Source organism: Convolutriloba macropyga, chromosome 5, assembly GCF_964194025.1.
Source record: "Convolutriloba macropyga chromosome 5, txConMacr16.3, whole genome shotgun sequence".
NCBI classification, from domain to species: domain Eukaryota; kingdom Metazoa; phylum Xenacoelomorpha; order Acoela; family Convolutidae; genus Convolutriloba; species Convolutriloba macropyga.
In genome coordinates, this window is record NC_134472.1 from 44,946,770 (window position 1) to 44,963,574 (window position 16,805).

The window sequence follows — 16,805 nt, forward strand, 5'->3', positions numbered from 1 at the left end:
CTACTACTACTACTACTACTACTACTACTACTACTACTACTTATACCAATTTTTCTAAAATCAGCTCTGAGCAACAGCAACACAGTGCGTGCAAATTCTCAGCTAATAGAGAAGCTTTCTATAGAATTGGGCAGATTCATCGATGAGGACTTTACCTCTTTTAGTTTCAGTGAACTGGCTATAAGACCAAGCGGCCTATCAAAACTGGCAAGATTTCGGCCATTTCAACCCGTTCCTAAATAGCTGATATTTTACAGCCAAAAATGTTTGTTCCTCGATAGAAAGCTGTGATCTGTTTTCCTAAATCAAATCTCGAAAGATCGGTTACCTTTGATTGAAAGTTTTTTTACAATAATTTTCCCAACAAAACCATAACCTTTGAGCAGCGCTTCATCTGAAGCCATGAACTTCAAAACTATGGTTTTAATCACGCCTTTTCATTTGCGCTAATATTATTTGGCACACCATTTCGTTTACATGTATAATCTTTTTCAATTTTTACTGATTTAGAGTTTATTTATATGCATAAAAGTTGCATGTATCATTATGACTTGAGCATTACATCCTGATTTTCTCTATGGCCAGAGTTCTGATTATGGCACTTATGAAAAACTCTATGATGGATTTCAGAGATCATTTCTGATCCTCCTATCATGAACATAATTAACTTCAATTCTGTGTTTCTTATGAACATTATGAAATTTTTGTTCTCACCCACCCAACGAAACACTCGCCCAAACAAACAGAGAAACAGCCCTAACAGACGAGGATAAGAACAAATAATCGCTTGTTCGTTTGAAAAAATTAAATTTGATGGACTGAAATTCTTGTTTAATGATAGTTAGCTGGCTCTAGTTCAAGCGCATAAATTACAATCAACTGTGAAAAGACCTGGAAATTTTGTTACAGCATTGACGTGAGAAGCATCGTAGAATTGGTGCCGGTGACCAGGAAGCATCGCGAGTTCCTCCACGGCTACTCAGTTCTACCCGAGGAGTACACTGGCACGATTGTTCTCAATGTCCTCTTCGGGAATAACAGCCACATTCCATTTGAGGCAAGACTGAAGAACACAAAGCAACAGCTGTATGTCTCAGTCACACATTTATTCGATTTTTCACGATATGAAATTCTGAACAAAAAGAAACCTCGAATTGCGTTTCTGCTTCGACCATATGACAAGTCTTTTCCTTATCCAAGAGGCGCCAACAAGTACAATGAAGTGGAACTTAATCGCCGAACTGGTATCGTTTCGGGATCCAATAACAGCTTAACCTTTGAAATATCACCTGACACCCTGACTAAGCGTTGTCTGTACATTCGGGTGAAAGCTTACAAGGGAAAAGTGCCTAGCCACTTCTTGGGCAAGTGATTTTCTGCAGTGTGCATACAAAATGGTGCCAAAAAGCTACGTACACCATAATATGGGCACCTTAAGCTTTATTTTTTAGTCAATTATAGTTTGATTTGCGCTAACGCGTTAAAAAATTGATTTTAATTTTTTAAACAAGATTTTTCGTTTTTTTTCTAATTACACAGAGAGGATGAATTATCTGCTTTGTTTCCTATTGTCGGTTAGGCTAGTATACATTAAAATGTCCAATTTTCTTGGTCCAAAATACGAAAGAAAGTCCACTTATAATCTATGTCTAGTGCACAGCATGCATACTAATGTAACTGAAAAGGTTACAGGTTCAAGGCAATTCCAGCCACGGAAGTGTGTAAGTTTTCGAGAAATGGAACAATATTTCTTGACATGAAAGACATTGTTTGGGGATTTTCGGGAAAAACATGTCCGAAATTTTAAAAAAAAAACCCACAAATGTTGTTGGAAACGTGTGTAAAAAACGTCTAATATGTGTTTAAAAGGTTAAGAGCGCAATGATTTGTTACTTGAGAACTGACTTGAATGTTCTTTTATTAAAAAAATGTTCTTTTTTGTTTAATGTTTGTGGTGCTTTTCTGAAAAGTTTTCAGCTTTACCTTTTTTTGGTACCATAGTGTATATTACTAAAAGGAAATGTTTCGGCCCAACGTTAGTGGGCATCCATGTTTTATGCCACCCAATGCACAAATGCTAATACTTTACAAGGTAGTGTTGCGAGAGGCTGATAGGGGCGCATAATTATGTCAATTTGAGACCTAGTTTGAGAAATTCAAAAAAAGTTACTGGTAAAAGTCTATCCACACTAATTTTCTATGACCTTCTTGACAATCATGACCTTGGAATGCCAGCAAGGTAAACCAAAATGGGACCGTGTCCGGGCAAAACATTCACACGAATCCCGTCACCAAAATTCAAACAATTCCCTTACAAAATAGCCCAAATTAAGCATCCAAACAATTTCAAAAAACTTCATCTATGAGTAAAGTTTCTTACTTTATTATTTCAAACAGATTTTATTCAAGATTGAACCAACAATTGGATTCAAAAAACATGATGTCTAAAAACTGTTGCAACCTGCAATTTTAAGGGCTGTAATTGTTCCGACCCACATTAGCGGGGGAAGAACTATATGCTCAACAGGTTTTTTTGTTCAGTCAATTTTGGCCGATCGATATATTCACCGTACAGGATTAAAAGTGGTATCATTAAAGCTTGTCAAGATTCAAATCTAAATCATTACTTCCATTTTCGGTTTTTCCGAAAGAGTAACGGAGGTATAATGATTTGTGAACCTTGGTCTAACTTCCATTCTTTGGTTCCAATTTTTTGGTGATTTTGCATAAATTTTGATCAATTTTCTCTGAAATATGATAAAATTTTAAAATCAAGTCTCAATAGTTTTCAATTTAAAGATAGAGGTAGTTGGTGAATTTTTGAACCAAATGCTTCGGCAAAATTTTCAGCTAAATTTTTGAAAATTCGGCATTTTTTCTTTTTGTTTTTCATAAAAAATGACATCATAAATGCCTCTTTTGTCCACTTGTCCAGTTTGATCAATGATGCAGACAAATAAACTGCTGACACACTCTTCTTTTAATCAGATTTGGGCTAATGTCTAATTTTCCCACGAAAAATTTCGGGAATTTATTTTTTGCGGACTTTTGCTAATTCAACCCGATTTTTATTTCTAAAAAATGAACATTTTATATTTGTTCAATTAGGATTTTCGTTTTCCGAAAAAAACTTTGCCTTTTCTGAACAGTTACATTTGCAACAACGGCACAAAGATATCAAGGCCAGTTTTGGTCTCATCGTTGACTTTTGCAATGAAAAAGAATCGAGATTTTATTTTGACTGTCGCTTTTGAAATACTTTTCGCATGTTTTCATCCCAATTACGAGAAATTTTTTTACAAATAATTTTAAAATAATTTTAAATAATTTAAAAAAATAGGTAATCTGAGCAAAAGGCTGCAAAACCTAATTAGTTTAAATGATGAACTTTTAAATAGGGATACTGCAAATTTCGACTAGTAATCCTTATCAACTTCGCCAAATGACATTATCAATATAGGAAAAAAAATAATCAGAAAACATATTTTATAAAAATTACGTTCTATGCGGTTTTTTAAATTCCCTGAGGATTCAACTGAAAGTTTCAGTTTCTTGCTGTTATTTTTGAAGTTAAAATAATTTGCACAAATCAAACTGCCAGCTCCAAGTCATTCGTTAAATGTTAAATTACATTCCTTCAATCTTTTTATATTAATTGTTAGAAGCCGACTTCAAGTTATATAAAAGAGCGAAGCAGTTGCAAATCTTGAGGTACCAATATATTGTCAGTTATGCCCATTGTAAGTGACCAAGTTATTGCAATGAACCAAATTGATACCAAATTGATATCAGCTGAGAAGATCAGTATCCTGTTCACGCGATCTGATTTGGGTAATTAAAAATTGCTGACAGTTATCTGATGTTAAATTCTGCCATCCCAACTTTACTTATATTTATTGTTAGGGTACCTCTGGAATTGCAATTCATTCTAAGAATTTCGATTAAGCGAGCCACATTCGGTCGGCCTGAAAACTCCCATTAAAGTTGTGGTGCTAAGATTCCAATCAAGATTTTGTTTTACGATAACGCCTGTTAAATTCGTCATTTATAGCTGTTTTTCAAATAACTAACTCTATTCATTATCTTGATTAAAAAAATGGGGACTCTCCTGTAAAAATCTAATTTCGACTCTGAAAATTATTTTGTATGTTTCTCTTTCTTTGAAATTTATTTGAAAAGAATTAGGCTCAGCCGGTGAAAAAATATAAGCCATGAGTTGGTTATGGGTCTTGCATTGACTGAAGTCACAAAATCAAAGTTTAAAAGATAGCCATATGGTATCGACCGTCATAATCTTTTCCTGTTTATTTTTTTCTAACAACACAGGCCAATCAAAACACCACGGGCCAAAAAAAACAGTGAAGACGCTGTCCGAACCAATAGATTTATAGGAGTTTCCGACCTAGCGCTCAAAGTTGTGTTGTCGATTCATAAGAAGTGGCTCTAGATATCATTTCTTGGGACACAGGAAAACCCGGTGAGTTCAGGCCGTTAACAATGGAGGCAAACAATCAAGAGAAAAAAGACGAATGGTGAGCAATACAGAGCATAACAGTTCAGTTGCTGCAGTGTTCAACGACAAAAGAAAGAATCAGTGGTGCCATCTAGCTGTAACTCTAAATGCAACAAACTTGATTCTGAAGAGACATTACTCTGTGGGAGATGAAGCTATTTGAGATAGACAAAAAATATGTAAATTTTTCAAGGAGAGATGTTACAGAATAGAGGATCGGACAGAGGTAACTTTGATGGAAAATCGATGAATCTGAGGAATTGCATAACCTCTGCATCTGAGGACATCAGCTTTTCAGCTTTTCACAAGGCTAGAATGAGCTGGGGAAGCAGTCGATTTCTTAGGGCACTATGCAATACATTGCATTGTGATGTTTTATCAATGAGGAATGAGACTTGAGCTATACCCCGCAACAAACATTACAAAATTGCGAAAAAATCTGCAGAGTATCGTGAGAGTTCAGCAGAGAGACATAAGGGATAGAATTGTTCAGTGTCACTAGCAGTGATGCGCGACTTCAAGGAGTGTCCCGTGAATAGAAGCTGCTATATTGTTGATATCCCAAGACAATTTGCAAAAAACTGCAAGAGAAAAAAGATTGCGAAAAGCAGCAAATCTAGCGCGAAAGTACATCTAGAAAGGGCTAGTTGATGACACAGAGAAGAGCAATTATTCAGTGGAAATGTGTCCAACGATAATAAAACCAGAGAAAAAGTAGCTGGCGGCTGGTATCCTGTGGAAGACAACCTGCCTGGTAGTGGACAGTAGTTGCTCAAATTACACGTGGTGAACAATGATGCTGTACTGTACATAGAGACTGTTTAATTGGCGCGCAGCAAACCCAAAGAGAGGAGCCTGTAGTGTGATGAGACAACGCTGTTTGAGAATCATCATACCCCAAGCAAAGAAGACTTCCAATGCAAACTCAAAAATTTTTTGTGTGTACTCGACTCCCTTCTATACTTTTTACCAGTTTCACAAAAAGCTGTGCGGGAGGAACTTTTTTATATCCTCCTGCGAGGAAACTACTGCATGTCACACCAAAAGGAAACTCAGGTAAACCAAACCAGGAGAAAAAATTGTTTTACATTAGCACAAGCATTTGAACAGACTACTAGTCATCTGAAAAAATTTGATGTTGCCAAGGATGCAGCAGATACATTGGGGCAAATTGAGTCAGACTGATCAGGATTAGACTAGAATTTAAAACTTACAATAGCCTCATATAATTCTCATAGTACTTGGTGATGACTCCACTAGGGTGTCGAGAAGCAAGCCGCAGTTGCTCAAAACCCAGCCATAAGCACATTATCAAGGTACTGCGGCAATAGTTCAGGAGGCAAGGCCCCTGGAACAGATTCTAGTATGTTTCTATAATCAGCGAAAGCCCAGATATCTTATATTGATAGATGAGGTGGACCTCTTAACCAGACTTTTTCTCATCTCTGGGGTCAAATTTTTTGAAGAGCGCACACTCTACGCAATCAGCTCACATCTGAATAGGGGTGTCGAAAAAGATCGTAAAAATGTTTTTGTTTAACGTAATTGCAAGGTAAAATTTACCAGGGCTTTGGCGAGTGCAGTTGATTCCAAATAAGGGTGCTTAAACTAACCAAATTAAGTTAGCTGAAACAGTGAAAAACTTGTTCACGCGCGCGATGGAAGACAATATGCTTGCTATTTGGCAGTGGTTGCTCATATTACACGTGGTGAACAATGATGCGGTACTCTGCAGAGAGACTGTATAATTGGCGGTCAGCAGATCCAAACAGAGGAGCCTGTAGTGTGATGAGACAAAGCTGTTTGGGGATCATCACATCCCGAGCAAACAGGACTTCCAATGCAAACTCAAAAAACTGTTGTGGGTACTCGACTATTTTCTAAATTTTTTACCAGTTTCACGAATCGCTGTATGGGAGGAAATATTTACATCGAAACTACTGCTTGACAACCCCTAAATGAAACTCAGGTAAATCAAACCAGGAGAAAAAATTCTTTTGCGTTAGTCCAAGCATTTGAACAGACTACTAGTCATGTGAAAAAATTTGACATTGCCGAGGATGCAGCAGATAAAATGGAGCAAATTGATTCAGACTGATCAGAATTAGACGAGAATTTAAAACTTACAATAGCCTCTAATAATTCTCATAGTGCTTGGTGATGACTCAACTAGGGTGTCAAAAAGCAAGCCGAAGTTGCTCAAATCCCAGCCATAAGCACATTATCAAGGTACTACGGCAATAGTTCAGGAGGCAATGCTTCTGGAACAGATTCTAGAATGTTTCTATATTCAACGAAAACCCAGACATCTTATATTGATAAATGAGGCGGAACTCTTAAAATTAACTTTGCTTATCTCTGGGTTCAAATTTTTTGCAGCAGTTTTGAAGAGCGCACACTCCATGCAATCAGCTCATATCTGGGTAGGGGTGTCGAAAAAGATCGTAAAAATGTTTTTTTAAGGTAATTGTAAGGTAAAACTTACCAGGGCTTTGGCGAGTGCAGTTGATTCCAAATAAGGGTGTTTAAATGAACCAAATTAAGTTAGCTGAAACAGTGAAAAATTTGTTCACGCGTCCGATGGAAGACAATATGCTTGCTAGTTGGCAGTGGTTGCTCATGTTACACGTGGTGAACAATGATGCTGTACTCTGCAGAGAGACTGTTTAATTGGCGGTCAGCATATCCAAACAGAGGAGCCTGTAGAGTGATGAGACAAAGATGTTTGGGGATCATCACACCCCGAGCAAACAGGACTTCCAATGAAAACTCAAAAAACTGTCGTGTGTACTCGACTATTTTCCAAACTTTTTACCAGTTTCACGAATCGCTGTATGGGATGAAATATTTACGTCCTCCAAAGAGGAAAACTCAACTAGGGTGTCGAGAAGCAAGCCGCAGTTGCTCATATCCCAGCCATAAGCACATTATCAAGGTACTGCGGCAATAGTTCAGGAGGCAAGGCCTCTGGAACAGATTCTAGATTGTTTCTATATTCAGCGAAAACCCAGACATCTTATATAGATAAATGAGGCCGAACTCTTAACCAGACCTTTGCTCATCTCTGGGGTCAAATTTTTTGAAGAGCGCACACTCTACGCAATCAGCTCACATCTGAATAGGGGTGTCGAAAAAGATCGTAAAAATGTTTTTGTTTAAGGTAATTGCAAGGTAAAATTTACCAGGGCTTTGGCGAGTGCAGTTGATTCCAAATAAGGGTGCTTAAATGAACCAAATTAAGTTAGCTGAAACAGTGAAAAACTTGTTCACGCGCGCGATGGAAGACAATATGCTTGCTATTTGGCAGTGGTTGCTCATATTACACGTGGTGAACAATGATGCAACGGAACAGATTCTAGATTGTGTCTATATTCAGCGAAAACCCAGACATCTTATATAGATAAATGAGGCCGAACTCTTAACCAGACCTTTGCTCATCTCTGGGGTCAAATTTTTTGAAGAGCGCACACTCTACGCAATCAGCTCACATCTGAATAGGGGTGTCGAAAAAGATCGTAAATTGTTTTTGTTTAACGTAATTGCAAGGTAAAACTTACCAGGGCTTCGGCGAGTGCAGTTGATTCCAAATAAGGGTGTTTAAATGAACCAAATTTAGTTAGCTGAAACAGTGAAAAACTTGTTCACGCGCGCGATGGAAGACAATATGCTTGCTATTTGGCAGTGGTTGCTCAAATTAAACGTGGTGAACAATGGTGCGGTACTCTGCAGAGAGACTGTATAATTGGCGGTCAGCAGATCCAAACAGAGGAGCCTGTAATGTGATGAGACAAAGCTGTTTGGGGATCATCACATCCCGAGCAAACAGGACTTCCAATGCAAACTCAAAAAAATGTTGTGGGTACTCGACTATTTTCTAAATTTTTTACCAGTTTCACAAATCGCTGTATGGGAGGAAATATTTACATCGAAACTACTGCTTGACAACCCCTAAATGAAACTCAGGTAAATCAAACCAGGAGAAAAAATTCTTTTGCGTTAGTCCAAGCATTTGAACAGACTACTAGTCATTTGAAAAAATTTGACATTGCCGAGGATGCAGCAGATAAAATGGAGCAAATTGATTCAGACTGATCAGAATTAGACGAGAATTTAAAACTTACAATAGCCTCTAATAATTCTCATAGTGCTTGGTGATGACTCAACTAGGGTGTCAAAAAGCAAGCCAAAGTTGCTCAAATCCCAGCCATAAGCACATTATCAAGGTACTGCGGCAATAGTTCAGGAGGCAATGCTTCTTGAACAGATTCTAGAATGTTTCTATATTCAACGAAAACCCAGACATCTTATATAGATAAATGAGGCGGAACTCTTAAAATTAACTTTGCTTATCTCTGGGTTCAAATTTTTTGCAGCAGTTTTGAAGAGCGCACACTCCATGCAATCAGCTCATATCTGGGTAGGGGTGTCGAAAAAGATCGTAAAAATGTTTTTTTAAGGTAATTGTAAGGTAAAACTTACCAGGGCTTTGGCGAGTGCAGTTGATTCCAAATAAGGGTGTTTAAATGAACCAAATTAAGTTAGCTGAAACAGTGAAAAATTTGTTCACGCGTCCGATGGAAGACAATTTGCTTGCTAATTGGCAGTGGTTGCTCATATTACACGTGGTGAACAATGATGCTGTACTCTGCAGAGAGACTGTTTAATTGGCGGGGTCAGCAGATCCAAACAGAGGAGCCTGTAGAGTGATGAGACAAAGATGTTTGGGGATCATCACACCCCGAGCAAACAGGACTTCCAATGAAAACTCAAAAAACTGTCGTGTGTACTCGACTATTTTCCAAACTTTTTACCAGTTTCACGAATCGCTGTATGGGATGAAATATTTACGTCCTCCAAAGAGGAAAACTCAACTAGGGTGTCGAGAAGCAAGCCGCAGTTGCTCATATCCCAGCCATAAGCACATTATCAAGGTACTGCGGCAATAGTTCAGGAGGCAAGGCCTCTGGAACAGATTCTAGATTGTTTCTATATTCAGCGAAAACCCAGACATCTTATATAGATAAATGAGGCCGAACTCTTAACCAGACCTTTGCTCATCTCTGGGGTCAAATTTTTTGAAGAGCGCACACTCTACGCAATCAGCTCACATCTGAATAGGGGTGTCGAAAAAGATCGTAAAAATGTTTTTGTTTAACGTAATTGCAAGGTAAAATTTACCAGGGCTTTGGCGATTGCAGTTGATTCCAAATAAGGGTGCTTAAATGAACCAAATTAAGTTAGCTGAAACAGTGAAAAACTTTTTCACGCGCGCGATGGAAGACAATATGCTTGCTATTTGGCAGTGGTTGCTCATATTACACGTGGTGAACAATGATGCAATGGAACAGATTCTAGATTGTTTCTATATTCAGCGAAAACCCAGACATCTTATATAGATAAATGAGGCCGAACTCTTAACCAGACCTTTGCTCATCTCTGGGGTCAAATTTTTTGAAGAGCGCACACTCTACGCAATCAGCTCACATCTGAATAGGGGTGTCGAAAAAGATCGTAAATTGTTTTTGTTTAACGTAATTGCAAGGTAAAACTTACCAGGGCTTCGGCGAGTGCAGTTGATTCCAAATAAGGGTGTTTAAATGAACCAAATTTAGTTAGCTGAAACAGTGAAAAACTTGTTCACGCGCGCGATGGAAGACAATATGCTTGCTATTTGGCAGTGGTTGCTCATATTACACGTGGTGAACAATGATGCAACGGAACAGATTCTAGATTGTGTCTATATTCAGCGAAAACCCAGACATCTTATATAGATAAATGAGGCCGAACTCTTAACCAGACCTTTGCTCATCTCTGGGGTCAAATTTTTTGAAGAGCGCACACTCTACGCAATCGGCTCACATCTGAATAGGGGTGTCGAAAAAGATCGTAAAAATGTTTTTGTTTAAGGTAATTGTAAGGTAAAACTTACCAGTGTTTTGGCGAGTGCAGTTGATTCCAAAAAAAGATATTGGAATGAACCAAACTATGTTTAGCTAAAACAATCAAAAACTCGTTCACGCGCTCTTGGTTAGATAATGATTATTAGCCATGAGTCATATGGCGTTGAATTTTCTCATCCCCAACTTTCAGTGCCCTTTTTGGTTAGGATATCAAACGAAATAGATTTAGCTCTGAAGATTTTGAACAAAACTAACCATATTTGGTCAGCTTTAGCTCTCTAAGTATCTTGCTGATGATGGCTTCGTATCTTGATTTTAATCAATGACTCCTTGAGAACGGGCAATGACTTCTTTTAATCAATGACTCCTTTTCGAATGTTTTTTCATTTTACCAATCCAAATCGCCATTTTAATCTATAATCAGGTCTCTGATCTAGGTCTGTTAATTCTGCTATGAAAAACATTTTTTTACTCTCATTCTTGCGAAATTCATTCTAGTTTGGCCTGCAACAGTCCGTAGCCCAGCTGTAAACAAATGACCGTTCCTTTCAAAATGTATTTGAGATTTACTTTTAGTTTCATTTATTCATTTGTTTGCTTTTTATTTGTTTGCCCCAGTTTTTTTATTGTTGATGATCAAATTTAGTGATAGCACAAGGATCTTCTATCAAAATTTGTTTTGGAGTACTTAACGCAAAATAAAGAAAGCAAATTTTCAAAGAAGTTCTATTGAACTTTTAGTCTGAAGCAGTGGTTTGAACTAGCAAAAAAAATTGTCATCGTCAATTGTTTTAAGTTTTAAAATACATGAGTTTCCAAGTTTTTAATATTATCAAAATAACGACGTGGAGTTTGTAAAATACAGTTGAATCAGGGTCAGGTGAATACAGTCTTACAGGGGGCATTCTTTTTAGTGCCCAGAATTAGCAATTATTGATGTCAATCGCAATGCTTTCTTCCTTGAAGTTTGTCACAAATTCCAAAATTATAACACGTCTAGAAAATTAGAAACATTAATATGCATATGAAATAATTTTTGGACCTCATTGTTCGACAAAACTGGCGGAAGTTCATTAATTACAACAAAGCCTCAAAATTTAAAACTTCTCTCTAGCGATTGCTTGTATTGGTTAGATTACGCTGACAAATGTAAGCAGGCATTCGTCTTTGCCGCAATTTCAGTACTCCTGATGAAAAAAATGTATAAACATTGTCTATGTTGATAAATTTGAAAAGACTAAATATTAACCAATGCCAACGTTCTGCCCAGTTCTGCTTACGAATAATTTACACGATTGTGTTGAGTGTTACTTTAAAAAACTATGAACTGCTTCCAGGTCAAGTGAAGTTTGATTTTTCGCAATACGAGAAGACAGAGGACATTGTAATTTTGGACAAGGAAGCTTATCTGTATGGAAAGTTCTACGAGGTAGGGACTCTTGACATTGAGATGTATTACAAACTGCAACAGGGATGTCTGATGATTAGACTGCATTCTGCCAACATATTCCCATCGGATGAGAGTCCAGGTAAGAATACAGCGAGTCCTATTGATTTGATGAGAAACACGAACTAGTCTTATGGTCATCTAATGTTACTGATGTAAGGAAAGAACCGGTAGTGAAGCTGGCAGGGATGCTATAGTACTATCCGAATCATGGGCTAAACTGATAAAGCACTGAAAATAAGCCTTGTGAATCCTTCACAAAAATCTATAATTTATATCTACGCAAAACGTCGTGCAATTTCTGAAAGTTACACAAATCAAAACTGTCCGATCCAGTTTGCAAAAAACATGAAATTTTTTCGAGAGATACCCGCTTCAAACTTAATACAGGTGACCTTCAGATATAAGAGGTTACAGTATTTGAAGCAAACTTTTACTAAAGTAGAACTTCGGATGAGTGTTTAGGAGCAGATGGTTTAGGCTCGACTTGTAACCTGTACATTCCACAAAATCAATTCGATCTGGTACAAAAAAGTTTTATTAAAGTTGCATCTGAAGTTTCTGTACTTTCAAGAGATATCATGAGTATAAGCCACTTAATTATTTCAATTTCAAATCTCTACGACTAGTAGTACTTTTAAAACAGATTTCTTAAAACAAACGTTGATACGACTTTCAAAACCCTGAAACAAATCAAACACATCATCGAAAAAGTACTGTGTTGAAAATCCAATTTGTATGATCAAATTGTTGTTTTTATTGTCGATCAATGATAGAGTTATAGAAATTGATTGCAAACCATATTTAGAAATCAAATTATTTTTTTCATCCATTTTCTACTCTATTCAGATTAAAACAGAGTTTGAGCTTGCTTTTTGTGGAGTTGTCCTTGGCAACAAAGCTTCAGGGTCAAAGGGCAGAGAAAAAAATCATTTAGGGTTTTTCCGAAGACCGTGTTGCATTGCTGTAATTTTTTTAAGTTGAAACAAAAGGAAATATCATTATTAAAGTGTGATAATGGAGCAAATTCATTCCTTTTTCTAATCTATAAATAATGCAAATCGTTCATTCTAAGTGGTAACCTAAATCATCATAATTAAAGTTCCTCTTAGTGAAGCAGTCAAAGCGCAGATCTTATGGTTAAAGTAGATTTAAATTCAGAAACAAACAAAACTAAACGTATATCACTTGTTGATGCGAGTCGCTAGCAGTTTTTTCATTTTGAAATTTATTTCGAGGTGCAGCTGATTGAAAATGCTAGCACAGTTTCTTTCAACAAAAAAATATGGACTTTTTTGTTTTCGGCCCCCAGTGTTTTTAATGCTTCTCATTAACAAAAATGTGTTGTTATATTGCACATTACTTTGCAAAAATTATACCGTACCGAACGCCACGTCAATATCAGTTCTGAGCAAGTCTAATTCCAAGTCTATGTATCAGTACTGATTCATACCTATGATCATAACACATTTAAGTCTTGTCAGACTTGGCCAAGACTTGGATTAGGACTTGCCAAGACTTGGCAATTCTTAATTCAAGTCTTGGCCAAGACTTGGCAAGTCTAAATCCAAGTCTTGGCCAAGACTTGTCAAGCCTTAATCCACGATTTAATAGCCGAAAAACGTCAAAAATAGTCAAAAAACGTAAAAAATGACCAAAAAACAGATCTCATATTAAAAAAAGAGCTTCCTAGGTAAAAAAAGTTATTAGAGAACAGGCACCAGGCATACCTCATTTTGCGGGGGTACGGTACTTGAAATCCAAAATTCTGACCGAAATATGAATCAGAACGAAACGGTACATAACTCATTCGTCGATTGCCTGCAAAATAAGCTTTAAAACTATATATATATATATATATATATATATATATATATATATATTTATATATATGTATATATATATATATATATATATATATATATATATATATCACATCCTGTTTGGACCAGTATTTCGCGATTTAAAGACCAGCGAGCTATGGGTCCCCCGACACTTGGACCTATGAGATACCTCATGCTCGTCCGCTAATAACTTTTTGAAATCGGTTCCAAATTTGGCCGGAGTAGTAACGCTAGAGAGCATACATGAAAAGTTAACTCATAAAGAAAAATGAGCTTCCTAGGTGCACCCAAAAAAGTTATTAGAAAACGAGCACCAGGCATAACTAATTTTTCGGGATACGGTACTCGAAATCCAGAATTCTGACCAATGTTTAAATCGGATTGGGACGGGACAGAGCTCATTTTATTGCCCGTAAAAAAATCTTTAAAACTATATATATATATATATATATATATATATATGTATATATATATATATATATATATATATATATATATATATATATATATATAACATTTTGTTTGGACCAGTATTTTGCGAATTAAAGACCAGCGAGCTCTGACCTCCCCGACCACATAGTTTATAACTTATTTCCGATTATAACCTATATTTATAACGTTATAACCGAGATATAAACAGTGATGTAAACAGTGATAGTTCGTTAGTTATAACTAGTTTTACTAGCACTAAAAGAGGGCAACATAGGCTCTTCACTAATTTTATATTGAGGGACATCTCTCGGTGCTTATTCGGGCTGATTTGTTGTACTTTGCACCAGAATAGGGTCCACTTGGTGCCGAACAACGGGACCTCGGGCTACCATAGGGACCCTCACAGTAGCCCTCCATTTGACAATTTTGCCTTGGGTTGAAGTTCGACATGTGGCTTATCTGAAGGTAAAAAAATAGCTGATTTCGCTATTTTATGGGCTGAAATGGCTGAAAAATGGCTGAAAACGGCCCAGAAAAAAATATGAAAAACCCTTAATTAGTGCTGAAATACCCACAATAGACCCCCCCGTGGTGCTAATATACAATTTGGTATGCCCCGACATCATTTTATAGCAACCCGGGAAAGTACCCAAAAAGTAATGCCAAAATCGTGGCGCGTTGCAAAATTTTTATGATTTCGAAATTTTCACTCAAAATTTTTTGAAAAGTTGGTTTTGACTTGTGTTAACCAAGTCTTGGCCAAGACTTGTCAGACTTGTAAGACTTTTTTTAGACTTGCCCAATACTAGAAAACGAAATAAGATTTGGATTTAGAATTGCCTAGTACAGATTTAGAGTTGTAGTTCGGTACGGGATAGCACTTGCGCCTGGGGACGTAAAAAAAATATGCCCACTAGGATGGGGGGCAAAAACAAATAGATCCAAATTTCTGTCATAAGAACTACGAGGCCAAACTTACAACAACCGTGCAACTGAAAAATAATTTTATCTGCATACCCATTTATAAGACTCCGAGTACTATACTATGCAAGATTAATAGTTTTTCACAAATCAGTGGAAATTTCCAGAGCTAACAATTACCATGAAATTATGTACTAAAATCTATTTGCAAATTGGCAAAAAAATTAATATAAATTAACCATTAATATTTGTTTTTCAATGATTTTTTATTTTTAAATATCTCAGATATTTTAAAAATTTTTTGTTTTAAGTTGACTGCTAATACGTAAAATACTCTAGTAGAGGCATCGACTGAAAGGAGTGTCATCGGACAACATTTGGTATGAAAATATTTTGGCTTGACTTTTATAGTTTGTACTTGATTTTCACGTAGCTAAAAAGCTTTTATTTTGACTATAGACTGTGTCCTCGAGACTTGATCCTCGAATTTGGCTCAACAAAAGAATGTGTCCGCGACTGCTTAGTAAAGTTCATTGTCTTACTATTAAGGTAGCCAGGTGTTTGATGTGCTTTCACCGCAGTATAATGCTGAAAACGGAAACCCCAAAGACATTTACTATGATAAACCTTACTAAACATGTTTCTGAACCTTATTTCCGCTAGAAAGTCTCTGCGTAGAAACGATACAAAAAGCTGAATTAAACTCCTGCTGAGGTTATTGACTAATGTTGCCGCGAATCACCTGTACAAAGTGAATTTTAAAAAAGTAAAAACCTGAACTTTTTTAAATTTACGAAATGATCTGGTTAGACTTAGGAAATGTTTCAAGATTGAGTTGTGGAAAGAGAAAAGAAGGTTCAATATTGTATGTTTGCGCGTAGTGGTTCGACTCCACTCATCCATATACTTTTCACTTAAAGTTCGAAAACAATTAGTTTATGAGCAAAAAATTGTTCTAATCGTAAACCACTCAATGATTTTAGTAAGGCTTCATAAGAGAATGGTTTCAGCTTACCATTAATGAGACTAAAATACAAGACAGGCAATAAAACACAAAATCAAACAATAATAAATACGGTCAAAACTCAGTATCTGTTTTTTTAAAGAAACAATTTTTAGTAGCAATGTCAAAGTAGCGCCTGATAAAATCTCAGAGAGACCAATTTAAATTATATTTCTCTTCAAAGATGGTGGAATCGCTCCATATATGTTTTTGCAAACAAATAACTCCAAAAATAATAAAAACAGTAAACTGTCAATTTGAGAGTATAAAATGACCCACAAATGAGATCTCTCATTTGTGACAAAAATTAATAAGCAAATACAAAAATTAATAAGCGAATACAAAATTAATAAGCGAATACCTGTAATAAACAAATACAGGAATAATTTTAAAAAATCACAAAAATATAAAGTGTTGAAGGCATTAAATTAAAAAGCTATTGACTGAAGAGATATTTGCTTAGACTCCATCAGTATGGCCTCTTTTAATGGGATAATTTGATGAGACAACAATGAGAACTAGAATAATTGACCATTATCAAAGAATCAAATTAAGTCATAGAACAATCGGTTAAAACATGACATCAGAAGATATTAAGGTTTATTTTCTGGAGAAAAATGCATCGAATATGTCGTAAATCAGAAAAATTACAAATTTGACAAAAAAAGAACAAAAAGGGCAATTTCCAAAAAAAAATTAAAGAGAAGTCAGTTCAAGAAAGAAACACATCCAATTTTACCCCCAT

The 16,805-nt window shown here is 36.2% G+C and overlaps 1 protein-coding gene across 1 annotated transcript in view; it reads left to right on the top strand.

The window, feature by feature from the left end:
- LOC142340382 (uncharacterized) overlaps positions 1-15,692 on the top strand; it is a 22,075-nt gene extending 6,383 nt beyond the window's left edge. Inside the window, exons 2-4 of the mRNA XM_075390959.1 lie at positions 910-1,364; positions 11,751-11,942; positions 15,607-15,692. Of these exons, the coding sequence (XP_075247074.1) occupies positions 910-1,364; positions 11,751-11,942; positions 15,607-15,692 (733 nt within the window). The remainder of the gene's footprint in view (positions 1-909; positions 1,365-11,750; positions 11,943-15,606) is intronic.
- The last annotated feature ends 1,113 nt before the right edge of the window (positions 15,693-16,805 follow it).